Genomic DNA, 17,855 nt, shown 5'->3' with positions numbered 1-17,855 from the left:
CAGTCAGTGGAACGCATTTGGAACGCACAGCTTCCGGGTAGTCCGGGGCTGTGCGGCCAATGCGTACATATATAGAGAGAAAAATGCGCAGTGATGTAACAATAATAATGCGATCGCCAGTAGTGGACCAGTGGCTATATGATTGCCACTGTGACTGGCAGAGTATAGGGGATGAATAAGATAACGCGCAATATGAAAAAATAGCGGGGGCTGGTTGTGGGTAAAGGCAGTGGAAAGAGGTAAAGTCAGGAGTGATAAACGGAGAGAGATAAATAAAAATGCGGCAAATGAAAGCCGGTGTACAGAAACAAGGGTGCAGAGCCCAAGGGATATGGGGGTGAAACCCAGCAATGTGGGGTGGTAGAGAATGAGGTCACCCAGTTAATATGATGCCGCTCTGAGTGTATGTCGGCGATGATCTGTCAATTAAGGTCATATGTCGACAGCTGTAATAGTAACATAATATACAACAATAATATACAAAAAGCAGGAGGACAGAAGCGTACCAATATTCAGATATTGTGATTGTACGCCAAACGAGCACACCGGGTCAATAGAAAGATATATAGATATACATACATATGTACACATATACAACTCCCCACCCCGCTGCGCACACCGGCGCACAAAGCAGATCAGGTGAAATGGCTCAAAAGATTAGAGAAATACATCCATAGAGGGGTATACATATAGAAGTCCATAATAAAATGAAAAATAAAATGTAAAAGGTGAAAACAAAGGGGAACATATATATTTAGAGAATAGGGATAATCATGATTGTTTTAGAAAAATCGACAGTGGATTGTTCTCATTAAGTCCTCGGGGTGCAATAGTGTCCAATCGATAGATCCAGCGGCTCTCAAGTTTGCGCAGTAGGAGTCCCCTGTCGCCACCTCGAGGTGAGGGTGGTACCCAGTCTATGAGTCGGCAGCGTAAGTTTGAGTTCTGGTGGCCTGCCGCGAGGAAATGGCGTGGTATGGGCAAATCTGCTTTTTTAGTCTCGAGGGCAGAGCGAATAGAGTTCCTGTGGTTCGCCATCCTTTCTCGGAATTTCCTGGTGGTCATTCCTACGTAAGCCAAACCGCAGGGGCAATTCAACAGATAGATGATGTGGTCCATCTGGCAGTGGAGGCGGTATTTGATTTTGATGGGCTTACCGGAATGGGGATGCGGAAAAGTGGGGCCGGGGGTCATGCTGCTGCAAGTTGTACATCCAGTACAGCGGAAGCATCCAGGGCGTTTGGAGTGGAGCCAGGTCAGGTTACTCTCGGGTGAGGGGCTCAACATCGGGCGCATGAGAAGTTGTTTTAGATTGGGTCCTCGTTTGTGGGCAATCATTGGTGGACCGAATTGTTGAAGTTTCAGGGTTTCAGGGTTTCAAGCCCATCATCTCGTCTGACAAAACCCTGAAACTTCAACAATTCGGTCCACCAATGATTGCCCACAAACGAGGACCCAATCTAAAACAACTTCTCATGCGCCCGATGTTGAGCCCCTCACCCGAGAGTAACCTGACCTGGCTCCACTCCAAACGCCCTGGATGCTTCCGCTGTACTGGATGTACAACTTGCAGCAGCATGACCCCCGGCCCCACTTTTCCGCATCCCCATTCCGGTAAGCCCATCAAAATCAAATACCGCCTCCACTGCCAGATGGACCACATCATCTATCTGTTGAATTGCCCCTGCGGTTTGGCTTACGTAGGAATGACCACCAGGAAATTCCGAGAAAGGATGGCGAACCACAGGAACTCTATTCGCTCTGCCCTCGAGACTAAAAAAGCAGATTTGCCCATACCACGCCATTTCCTCGCGGCAGGCCACCAGAACTCAAACTTACGCTGCCGACTCATAGACTGGGTACCACCCTCACCTCGAGGTGGCGACAGGGGACTCCTACTGCGCAAACTTGAGAGCCGCTGGATCTATCGATTGGACACTATTGCACCCCGAGGACTTAATGAGAACAATCCACTGTCGATTTTTCTAAAACAATCATGATTATCCCTATTCTCTAAATATATATGTTCCCCTTTGTTTTCACCTTTTACATTTTATTTTTCATTTTATTATGGACTTCTATATGTATACCCCTCTATGGATGTATTTCTCTAATCTTTTGAGCCATTTCACCTGATCTGCTTTGTGCGCCGGTGTGCGCAGCGGGGTGGGGAGTTGTATATGTGTACATATGTATGTATATCTATATATCTTTCTATTGACCCGGTGTGCTCGTTTGGCGTACAATCACAATATCTGAATATTGGTACGCTTCTGTCCTCCTGCTTTTTGTATATTATTGTTGTATATTATGTTACTATTACAGCTGTCGACATATGACCTTAATTGACAGATCATCGCCGACATACACTCAGAGCGGCATCATATTAACTGGGTGACCTCATTCTCTACCACCCCACATTGCTGGGTTTCACCCCCATATCCCTTGGGCTCTGCACCCTTGTTTCTGTACACCGGCTTTCATTTGCCGCATTTTTATTTATCTCTCTCCGTTTATCACTCCTGACTTTACCTCTTTCCACTGCCTTTACCCACAACCAGCCCCCGCTATTTTTTCATATTGCGCGTTATCTTATTCATCCCCTATACTCTGCCAGTCACAGTGGCAATCATATAGCCACTGGTCCACTACTGGCGATCGCATTATTATTGTTACATCACTGCGCATTTTTCTCTCTATATATGTACGCATTGGCCGCACAGCCCCGGACTACCCGGAAGCTGTGCGTTCCAAATGCGTTCCACTGACTGCTTCCGGTTTTTCCGGAAATCAGCGCGCGTACCAGCAGCCTGTCACACAGGCTAATTCGGCGCGCACGCTGCATGCCTCCCACCCACTTTTTAAACACATAAATAGGGCGACCTGGACAGCGCTTAGTTGGTAGCTGACCCTGGATCTGACTTACCTGGCAGACCTTTTCTTCAACGCTGACTACCATGCTCCTATGATGGCTATGTAAGCTCTTACTTATACCCTATTGTACCCAATGCACTGTCTGTTTTATGCTGAAGTGTATTTATGCCATATGTATTTTCTTTTTGTGTGCCTTAGGCTCCTTGATAATGGTCCATGATTTGGACCGAAACGTCGGAGCTGTCACACAAATATACCTTTGTGTCATTGCTGGAATCTGTTGACTCCTTAATAAACTGATTATTTACCATCTTGGATTTCACAAAGCATCTGGTTTTTGTGATTGGCGAGTGCTCGCCGTTCTGCTCCACAGTGTGCAGATTTCTGGACTATATATATATATATATATATATATATATATATATATATATATATATATATATATATATATATATATATATATATATATATATATATATATATATATATATATATATATATATATATATATATATATATATATATATATATATATATATTTTGTACTCTTTGATCCCAAACGTGGTCCTCAAGATAGTTTAAGGCTGGGATGGGGAACCTTCAGCCCTCCAGCTGTTGTTGAACTGCCCATCCCAGCATGCCCTGCTACAGTTTGGCTCTTTGGCCATACTAAAACTGTTGCAGGGCATGCTGGGATGTGTAGTCCAACAACAGCTGGAGGGCCGAAAGTTCCCGACCCCTGGTTTAAGGGATATGCCTGCTTATGCACATATAGTATAATCAAACAGGCTCTGGTGACTTACTTGGTACCTCAGTCAAAGCAAAGACATCCTTTAAACCTGGGCTGTCGGAGTGCCTTAAGGACCATGTTCTGGAACAACTGGTTTAAGGTATGTCTTAACTCAGGGGTAGCCAACTCCATTCCTTGAGAGCTTCCAACAGTTAACATTTTCCAGGTCTCCTCACAGAGTCACAAGTCAAGTATTTAGCTCCACCTGTGGATCTTTTAAAATGTGTTAGTCAGTAATGAGTGCACCTGTGCACCTGCGAGGTGAGCTGGAAAAAGTGAACTGTTGGTAGCTCTCGAGGACTAACACAATGTGGTCTTTGTTGTTTTACACATGGTCTGATATTCGTTTTACACATGGTCTGATATTCGTCTTGCACTATAGGAGCTTGGTTGTATGGTCTTCTACGTGGTGAAGACATAGGGGAAATTGCTGCCTTTGATAAAGATCAACTGTAGGACAGAGAAGTCCACAAAGGAGCAGACCTAGGTTTCAGGTCAATTAGGAGCGCACTTCTTTGGGGCTGCACAATATAGGGGTGATGTAGATTAGCTTTGCTGTCCTATAAACGCCATCACAATGGCACATTCCAAACATCACTCCTAATTGAATTGTCCCCATTACTTCTTTGTTCGTAGTTAGGCTTTGACAAGTGTATACATTGCCCAGTACTAGACACAACAGGAGATACATTTTTAGATTAGCGTCTATAATGTTGCTTTTAATATAGATGCTGCCAGAAAGGCATACTGTGTAATTACATGGATTTTATCTTGTTGCTAACAGTGTTCAGCCATGCTCGTGCTGCACAGCTACAGCTTGGGAGACTACTACCAAACCAGAATGTACCACTGGACATCAGTTTACAGAACCAGACCACTGCTGGGTCGTATCAGCCCATGAGGAACAACAGCCCGTTCTCCTCCATGCCTCCTTCTGGGATGATGAACAGCCAAGGCATGATGGCAGGACAAGGTGGGGTGGGCAGCAACAGTTCTGGTAGGTGTCACTTCTCACATGTTACAGACACACAATCGTTCCTGGCAGACACAAGTTTCCCGATGAGCCACTACTTTCGTGTAAATTTCCGTGGTTGGTCAATACGGCATGGTGATCAGCAAACATATACAGTGACCTATATTTCTACTTATAACATTCCGCATAAATGCAATAATTGAACTCACCTGTGTGGCGCTACCAACGCATCCCACCATGTGTCCATGGACTTACTGGTGCTCTGGTGGATGATGTCATTAGATTGTGTCCACACCGGTAGTCCAGCACCGCCTCCCCATAGTAACCATATCATTCTAAAACACTTAGCCACAACATGCGAGTTCAACATTGGTGCGCCAAACAAGCAAGCATCGTTAACAATATAATGTAAAGTTTTCAGTTCCAGGGGAGGACCCCAAGTGTCTGTTTCCTGTAGAACACATACGTGTCCAAAGACACCACTTCCACATAAAACTTTCTCTCTGATTGACCGTCTCTTTAGAGTTCATTTTTGATACGTGATTGCTATAATAATTTGATTATTTTTCAGGAATGCTTGGGAACGGCCCTAGACCATCTCTACAGTCAGCAGAGTGGGGCTCACAGGCACCACCCGTCAGGGCAGCATGCCCAACAACGGGCAATGCAATGAACAGACCAATGCAGGGCATGATTCGTAGTCCAACCTCCAGCATTTCCATGAGGCCCTCCGGCCAGGCATGCCCTAGGCCCATGATGCAGTCCGCTGTCATGAATATGGGTAAGTTAGACCCTGCTGCGGAAGTTAATCCCCAGAAGTGAGTCTTTGAGATGAAAATGTCCTATTATAATATTACCATGTATGACCTCAGCAGAATTAGGCTTTCAGTGCCAGAATAGTCATCTGAAAGTAAATGGTTAAATATGTTTCATTTCTGTGTCAATGATTATGTCAGCTTCTAGTTAGCCTCTCTGCTTATAAAGAGATGCAGAGAGCGTACAGTTCACATTTACACTGTAACATCCCCAATACCCTCCGTGCTAAATAAAGGATAAAGCACAAATTGAGGTTCTGGGTTTGCAAAAGTGAAGATTTTTCTGCCACCTGGTCTTGAAAAGGTTAGCCATTACGTTAGTGGGAAACGGTGGTATCAGAAGGTCTAATTGGTGGATTCTATGACCATGTTCTTCTGTGTTTAAGGGTCTTCTGATCTAGACATGAACATTGTTCGTCCAACATATGCTCAGCAGCAAGCACCGCCTAACCAAACAGCTCCATGGCCGGAGAGTATTTTGCCTATCGATCAAACCTACAGCAATCAAAGCAGGTATGTTCATTTTAATACAATATCTAGTTTGTTTTAGGCTGGGAACTTGACCATTCCAATTAATGGTTCAGTTTCTATCCCTTTCCTATTGAGCTGAGAATCTGGGTTATAGCCAGGACAAATCTGGTCATTTCTAGGTTTATTCCTGTGTCTACTCTAGTGTGAAACACAGATGTAGAACATACATGACCCTGGTCATGCCTAAAAGGCTCCTTTTTGACAGGACACTTGGGAATAACAAGCGCTCCTGAGTCTGGGAACAGAAACCGCCGAGACCCACTAGCAGTGTTGAAGGGCTAAATATATCTGAAGCCCTGGCTCCAACCAGTGTTTGGCTTCAGTGTATAAGGGATATTCCTGACTTTATTCAATTATGACCCCAGCATGATCTTTAGTGCGCTGTAGGAGGAGCACCACAGCTAGGTCTTGGAGGGAGATAATCAATGTGTGCGGCAAAACATTTTGGCTGTGCAACTTGGGAAGGAAATTTTTGTGCGTCACTTATATATAACTGGAAAATGGCGTTCAGCATTTGTGTTAACTTTACTTCAAAATGATAATAAACATTTAAACATTCAAAACACAGCACACAATGTAGTTAATGGGTGAAACACACATTAATTGAGTCCACAACTGCAAAAATGGACCACTGCTGCTTTGTGCGCTCTGTTGTAATGTCTATACGCACGCTCGTCAAGTTGTGTGCGTGTGCGCACAGCTTAGAGGGAACACTGGAGATAACCCATTGGGCTGAACTGTTATTTATTTTATTTTTTTAAATAATTGTTTTGATTTGCAGTGATTTTGAATTTTGCTTCTTTTCAGGCAACAGTTTAGCTCACCAGATGACATGATTTGTCAGCCCCCTTCGTCAGAGTCGCCGACAGAAGAAGGCAACCTTCTGGATCAGCTTTACATGGCATTAAGAAATTTTGATGGACTTGAGGAGATTGACCGAGCCCTTGGAATACCAGAACTTGTGAATCAGGTGCGTACCTGGCTGTAAATGTATGCTGAAAAGGTTGGTTGAATCTTTTGCTCTAACCATAGTTATTTACGTTCAGGTCCAATTTATATTAGCATGCGGCCTATGTGAGGAATGACAGTTGTGTATAGTTCCAGGAACCGTTTTCTTCTTTTCTTAGAGTCATGCTGTGGACCAAGAATCATTTGTTAATCAAGAGTCCACCTTGCTCATGGAACAGAAAGGTCCGGTCTTTAATCATGCATATGCTACTCAAGGGCAGATGGCACAGAATAACTATGCTCAGATGACTGATCCAAACTTCCACGCAATGGGACAGCGGCCAAACTACGGAATGCTGCGAATGCAGACCCGGCCTGGATTGAGGCCAGCTGGAATGGTGCAGAACCAGCCGAACCAGTTGAGGCTCCAGCTACAGCATCGACTCCAGGCACAACAGGTATTCTCTACAAACATTTTATCCTGCGTACGTGATACATTTCCCTGGATAGGGTTCAATTATGGCCGTCTGGAGTGAAGGAAGTCACTGTCCTCTTAAACCTTCAATATGAAATTGCAGAAATCAGTATTAGCTGAAGTTAGCCTGTTGGCTAATAGTGAAAAACGCAAACTTGCCCATATCTGCATTCTTCTTTATATTTGATCCCCTTGCCTTTATACATTACAGATCTGTTCTATCTGACCCATCCCTTCATAAGGGTGAACATGTCTACTGTTTATCCATGTTGTGCAATGCATGATTGGTTCATTTAGGATAACCATATTTGGCCAGTCAGTATGGCAGCCTTCCAATACACCGGAATTGGGAGCCAGATGTATTAAGCCTTAACAAGAGATAAAGTGGGATATTCAATCTCCCGCAGCCATTCCCAAAGGAGGAGATGGCTGCCGGGCCCTATTCAATGCGGTCTTCCTCGACCGCTTTGAACAGGGGATCTCGGCAGAACGAGCCCGACTTCACAAGCAGTCGGGCTCGTTCTGCTGGGAATTGACGAGCTCCCGGCCACAGCTCATCGATTCCTGCCTACTAGTTACAGCCACGCCCTCTTCTCGACCTGCGGCAAGCGGGACATTGAATCCCGCCTACAAAATCTCAGTCGAGCAGACCGAGAACGGGACAGGGTCACGGCTGTCGGGCCAGCCCAACAGTCGTGACCCACCATTTAATACCCCCACCCTCAAAGTGGGGAGGGATAAAGGACCAGCCAATTGGCTCCCAACTGTCACTTCTCAAGCCTGTAACATGGCAGTTAAGAGCTAATTGGATGGTCCTTCATCACACTCCACTCTGTCTTGTTAAGGCTTAATACATCTGACCCAGTGTCACATGGGTGTGAAGTGACTTCAGCGCTTCATTCTTCTGTAGTATAAATCACGTCCCCATTTTGGGGGTGATAGTAAACTCTTGTATGAACGGTGAGTTCTCTTAATGTGATAATCACATACTTGGCTATGACAAAAGATTCTCAGCAAGTATTGTGAAAGTCATTTATGTTTCATCGATTCACTTGTAAATGTATCGTTCATTAGCCCTTTGCTGTGGTTGGAATTTCCTCATCCAATCTTATTCGCCACCCTAAACCTTAAACACTTTTTTTGTTTTTAGAACCGGCAACCGCTGATAAATCCGATGAATAGCGTCTCCAACATGAACATGCCTATGAGGCAAGGGGTACCAGCACAGATGAGAGAACAGGTACGTTGTACTGGGCTACTGACTTGTCTCTGAGACATGGCTCTCTAAATGAATATTTCTCATTCTATGGGACAAAGTAGGAAGATAGACGCTCGGCATTTTCTCTAACACATGCACACTGGCTTATCTGACCTGATATGTGTGCAACATCTCATCCTCATCCTACCACTTTAATACCATATTTTTCCCACACCCCCCTCCCAATCTTTTGCCACTTCTCCTTTGTTGATCTTCTCCCAACAAACTCTTTGTGTCTTTTCAGTAAACGTATAAAAAGTTGTAAGGTTCCATGTTATCCATATTATTTCATCACATGGGTAGAGGGATAAATCAGCAGCAGTTATTAGGGGGAGGGTGGGAGGAGTTTCATATGATTCGTTGGTCCGTAGCTTTTTCAGGAAGTTTTCTTTACTTAATCTGCATTTATTTCAAAGGGAGATCCAATTGCAGGTGATGTATTTAATTAAACGGGATCCAATTGCAGGTGATATTTCCGACCACCCGCAAGTTAGATCGCCAACAGCCACACTTAATCGATTTGCACAATTCTGTTCCCAGCCTTGTAGGGCTGTGTACAAAATTGTGTAAATTCTGGATGAGCACAGAAGGCAAGATATGGTGCCGTAGCCTGCCTGTGAATGCCACGACAACACGCACCCTTTGCCCCCAATTATAATGACCTCTTAGGGGAGCAATAAAAAGTAATGCAATTGACCATAGACCAATCTTACTGAAACAATTGCATATTTTGTGGAAGAGCTGCCTTTAATGCCTATCGACTCTTTGTTTGCAGGGACCCATCAATGCACAAATGCTGGCTCAAAGGCAGAGGGAGATACTGAGTCAGCACTTAAGGCAAAGACAACTTCAGCAGCAGCAACAAGTACAGCACAGGGCAATGATGATGAGAGGACAAGGACTTTCTATGCCACCAAACATGGTGGCTTCTGCTGCCATGCCTGGATCAATAAGCAGCCCCCGGATACCGCATGCTAATGCACAGCAGTTTCCATTTCCCACGAACTACGGTACTGGAATTCCATCCCCACCACCTTTCACCAGTCCTTTCTCCCCAGTGCCCCCCAGCCCTGGGTCACAGTCGCTCTCTCACAGCTCTTTGCATGGCTCCCAGATGAATCTGGCTAACCAAGGGATCATGGGGAGTATGGGAGGACAGTATGGGCCTGTCATGAATTCCCAAATTCAGCACAATGCCTTCCAGTTTGCCAGCTCAGGTACCACCTTCCACTTTTAAGTGCAGGTCTTGCTTAACTTCTTTAGTGTCGCTAGGCCTGCAAACTATTGCTAAGCAGTACATTGCAGTCCACCTGCTCGCTTATAATGGGGGTTTGAAATGTCAGCGGTCTTCATAGGCTTGACGAGTTCCTGGAAGTGACTGGGTGGCAAACCAAAATATCTGTTTTGAAGATAGATCCATGGCAAGTTTTTCACTCTTATATGTGCTAGAACGAGTTTTCACATTTGTAGTATGAACATTTATTTTAATGGTGAACTGTGTTCTTTAGTCTAATGATACTAAAGAACTGCTAGCTTTATCAGCACATTGGAGCCTATTACAGTACCATACCTACCACCTGAATATAGAAAACAGTGTTGTGGGCTCAGTGAAAATGTAGTCTATCATTAGTAATTGTGATTAGAGGCACATGTGCTGCATGCCTCATACAGTACTGCACCTACCACCTGAACATAGAAAACAGTGTTGTGGGCTCAGTGAAAATGTAGTCTATCAGTAGTAATTGTGATTAGAGGCACATGTGCTGCATGCCTCATACAGGAGGTGCTATCAATACATGGCCTCCGTTGTGAGATTGGTACTTTAAATAGTGAACGCTTCAGCATTTACAAGAGTGAAATGACAGACAATGCAATATCTAATTGTTTTCTTGATCCCTGTGACTACAATGTGGTTTGTAAAAAAAAATTAACTGTAAAACCTGCATGTGGCTACTAACATGTCATTAACATCCATTGACCAATCTAATACATCCCTTGACTTGTTTTAATCTGTAACTAATAGGCCAGTACACTGAATTTGCCAAGCCTATAAACTTAAAAGTAGCTGAAGTCGTGACATTGGTGTGCTTAACTGAAGCTATCCGCTGCTCTGTGTCTGGTGCTGGGACGTTTCCTGTGCTTGTATGTTTAGATCATGTGTTATTTCATGTCCTTCTACCTGTTACATACATGTCCTCTGCCTTGGCTCCTTTTTGGTGCTTCCTCTGCCACTGTTGATATCACGTGTGTTTAAAGTGGTCTACTCTGCTATCACTTATTTATATGAAAATGTTATCGTTTAGTGCAAACAGGATAAAAACATGGAAGTGTTCATTGTTTTTGTAGGTCCCTATTTTTATTTATGATTTGCACTCTTACGTGGCTTTTCTGCTCTTCCCTCGCCGCGCCCTTTGTTGTCACGTCCCCCCCCCCCCCCTTTGTTGTCACGTCTCTCTCCCCCCCCCCCCCCCCCCCTCAAGTTCTATTTTGCATATTGTTACCTTTTTGTCTCATGCCATCTTACTCGTCCCCTCGTGGTCCTGCTCGTGCCCCCCAAATCTATTTTGCATGCACTTTCACTGGCGCGCCCTCTCTTCTTTGGACACCCTAGCGCTTGATTAACTCCCTACAATAGCAGAAGGACCAAACAGGCCGCAGTTGCAACCAACATTATTTTCAATATCATTTATTTTTATGTCCCACCTATCTGTACTCAACAACAACATTTTCTGTGCTTCATCTGTGTCTTGTGCGGGGTATAAATCGCTACAATAGATCTTTTGATAAAAGATGTATCGATGCAAAATATGTGGGTAAATTTATTTTTTAATGAATAAACTTAATTATAGTGATTGTGTTAACAATTGTCACTTAAAGTGGCATGTAGTATTTGTATTTGAGGCCGATCCTTGTATGAAACCGGTGAGGTCTACTGCAGTGCATCCAGCCCTGAAAGAGATGTGCTGAGAAAGGTCAGCAGCGGGTCAGGAATGTTTCCTGCTGCACTATTACCTCAGAATTGCATTTATACATCAAGACCTACTTTGTGCTATGCATTTCTCTTCTTCTCCATTTGGATGGGTGTAGAGGTGGCTTTACTGTACATGGCTTTCTGTGTGATATTTGAAATGCTTTATCAAGCCAGGCTATGGTCTGAACCAATTTGTCCTTTAGGCATGAGCCAGCAGTCCGATCCTGGATTCACTGGGGCGACAACCCCACAGAGCCCAATTATGTCACCCAGAATGGCCCATACCCAAAGTCCCATGATGCAGCAGTCACAGGCCAACCCAGGTTACCAGTCCAACGACATGAATGGATGGGCACAGACGAATAATGGGTCTAACAGGTAATAATCTGTGTTTGGTAGACATGTCTCATTTTGGGAAGAGGCAGCAGTACTAGTACACAATGACCCTAGGATAACTGTTCCCAGCAGCCCAATGTTAAAAAGCTTTTCTGTTTTCCAGTATGTTTTCACAACCATCTCCTCCACACTTTGGGCAACAAACTGGTACCAGCATGTATAATAACAATATGAATATCAACGCCTCCATGGCAGCTAATGGGAATGGCATGAACCAGATGACTGGGCAGATCAACATGACCTCTGTGACCTCCGTGCCTACATCAGGGCTGTCCTCAATGGGTCAAGAACAGGTGAGTGTATTCCTAACCCATATTTTTACATTTGTGTAGTGTCCTTATGGATATACAATGGTGCGACTTCAGGTAAATGGGGATAGTTTCTGATAAAGAAGAACTAACTCTATGGGCATTTTTTCTCCTCTGCCCAAAAAGCAGAACATTGTCCCTCTCTAAAGCTGTGTACACACGGGCAAAAATTGCTGGCAATGTGGTCGCTGAGCAACCACATTGCCAACGATTGAAGTGTGCACCTGCGATAAAACGCCGGGTGCTTGCTCCCATTTTCTGCCCCCTAATGGTCCTCCGACCAGCGACTTCCCCTGCCGCCTCCTCCCGGCAGTGTGTCATTTTCATCAGCGACCATCTCTGGTCGCTGATGAAAACGGGACACTAGCAATATATTGCCCGCGATCATATTGCTCTGTGTGTTCACAGCTTAAGCCTTGGATGGAGATAAAATGCAGTGTGATAGAGACAGGGGCGTAACTAGAACTTTGTGGGCCCCATAGCAAAATTTATAACGGGGGCCCCCCTAACTCAGGTCTCTACCAGTGCGCATCGCACCGTGTGTGGCCACCATTAGTGAGAACAGTAAAACTGTGCCCCTCGTATAGAAATTTTAAAAATAAAGAATGCACACATTCTTAAAAAAAAAAAAAAAAAAGTGTGTGGCCTCGCGTCAAGGGGTAATGCCCCTCACACATTACACGACACACCGCAAAGCCCATTACACAATATGGGACATATTACAAACTTACCAACCTTCTTTCTTCTTCTGTCCCACGCTGCTCCTCAGGCACTGCGGCTCATCTTGGCTTCACAGGTGTGAAGCGCCATCACCTTACTGCTGGGCAGGTGTGCGTGCTGCTTCAGGGCCACCATCAGGTGAACAAATGGGACTGGTGCCAAACTTGTTGAGACAGCACTGTGGTATTTTGAATTTGACGCTCTCCTGAAGTAAATCACAGCTCACGGACCAGCAGCCAATCAGGAGCGACTGCCGATCTGCGAGCAGTGATTAGTTCACTTACAGCAGTAGATTCAAAATGCTGCTACGCTGTCTCCACTAGTGGGGAGCACGATGAGCCTGGAGGGGAGGGGGTGGTTGCCGGGAACCGCAGTGGGTGAGAGGGTATCAGCGTCAGCCAGCGGGAGGCTGGGGGAGTTGACCGCTGCAGTGAGTGGCTGTGCCTCTCTGAACACAGCCAGCACCGCATTTCACTTGCAGGATTGTCAGTCCCACTGCCGTGCCAGAGCTAGGCAGGCAGAGAGACAATCCCTCCTCCTCGCAGATGGTCTCTCTATTGGACTCGCACCCCCTCCCATCCCTCCGCGCGGCTCCTCAATACTCTCTCCTCCGGCGGCGCCGAGCAGCTCAGACCTAAAAAACCTAAGCAAGGTGCATTGGAGTGCTTGCTGTCCATCGGGCCGCCGAAGCCACCGGGCCCCATAGCAGCTCCACCCCCTGCACCCTCGGTAGTTCCACCACTGGATAGAGATATCAAGTATCAGCCAATCAGCTCCTAAGTGCCAAATTAAGACCTGCTCATTTTTGGAGCCCTGCCATTAGGTATACACTGCCCTGCCATAGTGAAATCCCATCCCGTTCAAGCCTGCGAATTGCTTAGCAGGGCTTGCGGAAATTTTATGTAATGGTGATAAGATGCAAATCCAATCGCCCGCGCTCACCATTGAATAATTCTTTTTTTTATGATTTATTTTTTTTACTGTGTGTAGCCCAGTACTTACCCGGCCGTTGCGATAGTTTGTTCAGGGCTGGAAGTGACGTTGCGCGCTTCCCCTAAAGCGCCTAGGCTTGCCTATGTTTTCTCCGACACTCCCCAGAAAACAGGCAGTTACCCAAATGCCGGCTTCATGTCAACCACCTTGCAAACGGGCAGCAAAAAAAAAAAAATAGCAAGAATTTATCGCAGGTTGGCCTCACTCATATGAACTATGGGCCGTATACATGCATTGTCCATCGATTAAACGCTACTCGCAGCCGTGTGATCAGGACTGAATTAGCCCCATAGTTCTGTAATGTCAGTACTACTTATTTCCAGCCTGTCAGGTGAGCTTAGTGCCTGCAGAGTTTGCCATCTTCTATACCTGAGAGTTTACAGGTCCCCTAGCTTTTATTTAGTTCCCTGTAAACAAATGACTTTAACACACTGACCTACAGAAGTATCCGGCTACAGCTTTGCTGTGTATAGCCGCCTAATGATACAAACGCATCGCAGCCGTCTAACATTGCATATAATGGATGCCAGCGTTCGCATTGTGGATGTATAGTGGGAACACTTCAATAGCGAATGCTCTGCTCTGACGCGATCAACAAGGGACAGCTCAGTTTATGAAATGTAATTTAAAGCCGCAGTGTGTGAATTTATTCTATTGAGCTTATGGTAGACTGTGCAGCTGATTAATGTGATCTGCATATGGGAAGATATTGCCTTGCATATCTAGATTAACGGTCCCACTGAGGAGAGGGTGCCTTATTAAACAAGCAGGCGAGGTTTCACCAGCAGAGGACAGGGGTGAAGCTTAGGACCATTACAGGGAAATGACGTTCTATATCCTGCGCGGTTATCAGTGTATCGCTGCCGACTTTTGTGTCTTCTCTTTGTTGTTCACTAACTGGGATGGGGCGTGGAGGTGGGCCTTGAACCCGCGGTCATGAGGGGGTTTCTGTGGCAAGGGTGGCTTATTTTCGGAGAGGATCAACGAAAACAAGCCTTCCTAGCTATCTAACCCCCTCGCTGGCCACCCCCTCGCTGGCCGCCCCCCCCCCCATTCTATGTTCTGGGGGAATCCTCCCCCAAACGGCGCGGTATGCCGCTAATGCAGCGGGCCCGCTGCATATAGCGGTGACTCTTGACGGCCGCACTCGTCATTTCCACATCCGGCTACCCTAACTTGCCGATAAATGTGCAATGGGAGCTGCACTTAATCTGTATCACGATTGTAGTGTATGAATGGGATTATTTTTGCCCTTAGACCAGAGCTGCACACCTTAGGCCTGGGTTCCATCATACAATAAAACGGTTTACTTAGGTTGCAACCTATAAATGTAATTTATGGGCAGCTGTCACGCAAGGTTTTACAGTGGTATGGTAATGTACGTGTCTCCCAGTGACAGAGCGCTTGATTCATTTGTCCCATGCTTGTTTACGTACAGTACGAAGTTTGAAATTGACTTTTATTTTCCCCCTCGTTTAATTGCATGCTGCTTACGGCAGTAATTCCATAAATAATTTAAAATAATGCAGTTCTGCTCTTGTCTTCGGAAAGAGTAATGATGACGAGATGACTTCACACAAACTTTAAACTTGAGCTCCTAGCACTTAACCTTGTGTGTTGATGTCCTGTGCATTATTTCACCTCTAGGGTTTAGCATTATAGGCAATAATAGACCATGTACTAGGGTGGAGAAAGCTATGTCCTATTGCTTCACATGCAGACCACACGTGTGTTTAATCGTATTAAAGTAGTGGCATTATTCATAGGTAAGAGAATCCAATCTATTCCCATATATAATCAAAATATGTGGCCCTTTTAATAAAAAAATATTTTTTTTTGTTTAAAAATGAGTGTGAATGGTTACATATATGTGTCCTGTAAACGATATACCGAGTGATTCCGGGACAGTCACTGCCGTTCCTGTTAATATCATAGCCGATGGTCTTCCTCCTCGTTACAGCACTTAATCTGTCTTGGTGATACATCGGCCAGTGTGCACCCGGTATAAGTGCAGTTTTTTCAGACCACTTTGGCCGAGGTGAAATCTTTCAGTGCGACAACACTCGGAGAACATATTTTTATTTGTCATTGGCTTTCGAAGTCAAATCCACAACATACTATATATACGAAGCAAGATAATCAGATTTGTGATGTTATTTGAACCATAATGCTGCTGATTGAAAACGAACAGGCAGTTTGGTACTTTTTTCCTAGCAGGGCGCCCCCGATTTTCTGTTGTATCGCATCTTATGCATTGTATCGCATCGCATGCCATATAGCCGCACGCGATGCGATTTAAGGACCCTATACGATTTTTAAATTGTATAAGCACCCTAATGGGTGCTTACAATGTTAAATGCACCCCCACTATCAACGCCAACCCGAAGTGTGGCGAGCGCAGCGAGTCCGCGAGGGGCGGCGGTACGCGTTCTCCGACCTTTTCATACCCCCACTGTCCACGACGGCTTGGAGTTGATTTTATATAGTGTGGCGAGTGCACGCGTATTACGTTACATGTATTCCGCGTTCCCTCGAGGGGCTTGCCGCGCTTCGGGCTCGGTTGCTCGCTGCGCTCGCCACACTAAATAAAATCAACTCCACGCCGACGTGGATAGTGGGGGTATGAAAAGGTCGGAGGACGCGTAATGCGTCCCCCTCGCGGTCTCGCTGCACTTGCCACTCTTCGAGTTGGCGTTGATAGTGGGGGTGCTTATACAATTATGGTGCTTATACAATTAATAATCTTATAGGGGGCCCATTTAACATTGAAAACACCCATTAGGGTGCTTATATAATTTTAAATCGTATACCATTGTATATGGCATACACTGCAATGGTATACGATTTAAAATTGTATAACATCTGCTGCCATTGCGTAGCATCACATACCATTGTATGACTTATGGTATACGATGCGATGGGCGCCGTGCTAGGAAACAAGTATCAGCAGTTTTACTAATAAGTGATATTCTTGACCAATTTTAATGTGTTTATTTCTTATACTTGTCAATGCTATTTTGTGTTCATGTTCTTATGTGGTAGGTTTTATTTATATTTGAGGCTACTATGCACAGCATTAAAAAGTTGCCTTTATTAGTGATTGTAACTTTTTATGTGCCCAAATATAAATATTTAATAACTTTTCCTAACACCCCCCCCCCCTTTTTCATGTTGTTCGTCTTCCATTTATTGTGCTTGTCAGTATCTAAAACCTGCTAAATTAATAATTTATCATGTCCCCATTAGTCCTAATTTAGTTTTTAACTACAGTTCCTCATAAATGTTGTTTACAGCCATGTTTTCTGTGCAGTGACAGTTTATTTTCCCTGACAGTAGTAGTGGTGACCCCGTGAGCTACTTGTCTTTTATTAGCAAGTAGTAGTAGTCACTTATGGTAGCGTCCTGCTATGGAAAGCCATCCACCCCCGCGAAAATCGCTTGGGCAGGCAAAAATCACTCACTGAGCAATGTTCAGCCCAGGGATATTCAGCATCATCGTTGTTTATACACTCAGTGTGTATGCACCTTTATACTTGCATCCTCAGTGTCCTTTATTGTAGGTGATTGATTTCTGTGTCCTTACAAAAGCAGGTTCCCTAATGATCATGGGGTCATTTCTTGCGCTTTCATTTCAACCTTTTGTACCATCTAGAAAAATTGTATAGGAGCATCAAAATGCGATCGTTTCCTGAGCAGACTTGAAATGTTGCTGTTATTTGCACCGAGTAGTTTATGCATTGGGATGGTCTCACTGCCATTCCCATCTGCACATAAATATGAATATACATATAATATAATTCTTC

At 44.8% G+C, this 17,855-nt stretch overlaps 1 protein-coding gene across 6 annotated transcripts in view; it reads left to right on the top strand.

Moving 5' to 3' along the window:
* NCOA2 (nuclear receptor coactivator 2) overlaps positions 1-17,855 on the top strand; it is a 200,273-nt gene that overhangs the window by 174,926 nt on the left and 7,492 nt on the right. For 4 of the 6 annotated variants that reach the window (XM_083187230.1, XM_083187232.1, XM_083187231.1 and 1 more), the window contains 9 exons: positions 4,449-4,661; positions 5,209-5,418; positions 5,839-5,965; positions 6,791-6,953; positions 7,111-7,389; positions 8,557-8,646; positions 9,440-9,881; positions 11,839-12,013; positions 12,135-12,324. In XM_083187230.1, coding sequence (XP_083043356.1) covers positions 4,449-4,661; positions 5,209-5,418; positions 5,839-5,965; positions 6,791-6,953; positions 7,111-7,389; positions 8,557-8,646; positions 9,440-9,881; positions 11,839-12,013; positions 12,135-12,324 — 1,889 coding nt within the window. The remainder of the gene's footprint in view (positions 1-4,448; positions 4,662-5,208; positions 5,419-5,838; positions 5,966-6,790; positions 6,954-7,110; positions 7,390-8,556; positions 8,647-9,439; positions 9,882-11,838; positions 12,014-12,134; positions 12,325-17,855) is intronic. The other 2 variants (XM_083187234.1, XM_083187235.1) reach the window with 2 other exon arrangements.

This window comes from Crinia signifera, chromosome 5 (genome assembly GCF_055691185.1).
Source record: "Crinia signifera chromosome 5, ASM5569118v1, whole genome shotgun sequence".
NCBI lineage: Eukaryota > Metazoa > Chordata > Amphibia > Anura > Myobatrachidae > Crinia > Crinia signifera.
The sequence above is the reverse complement of the archived record's forward strand: the minus strand, read 5'-3'. Positions and strand labels throughout refer to the sequence as shown.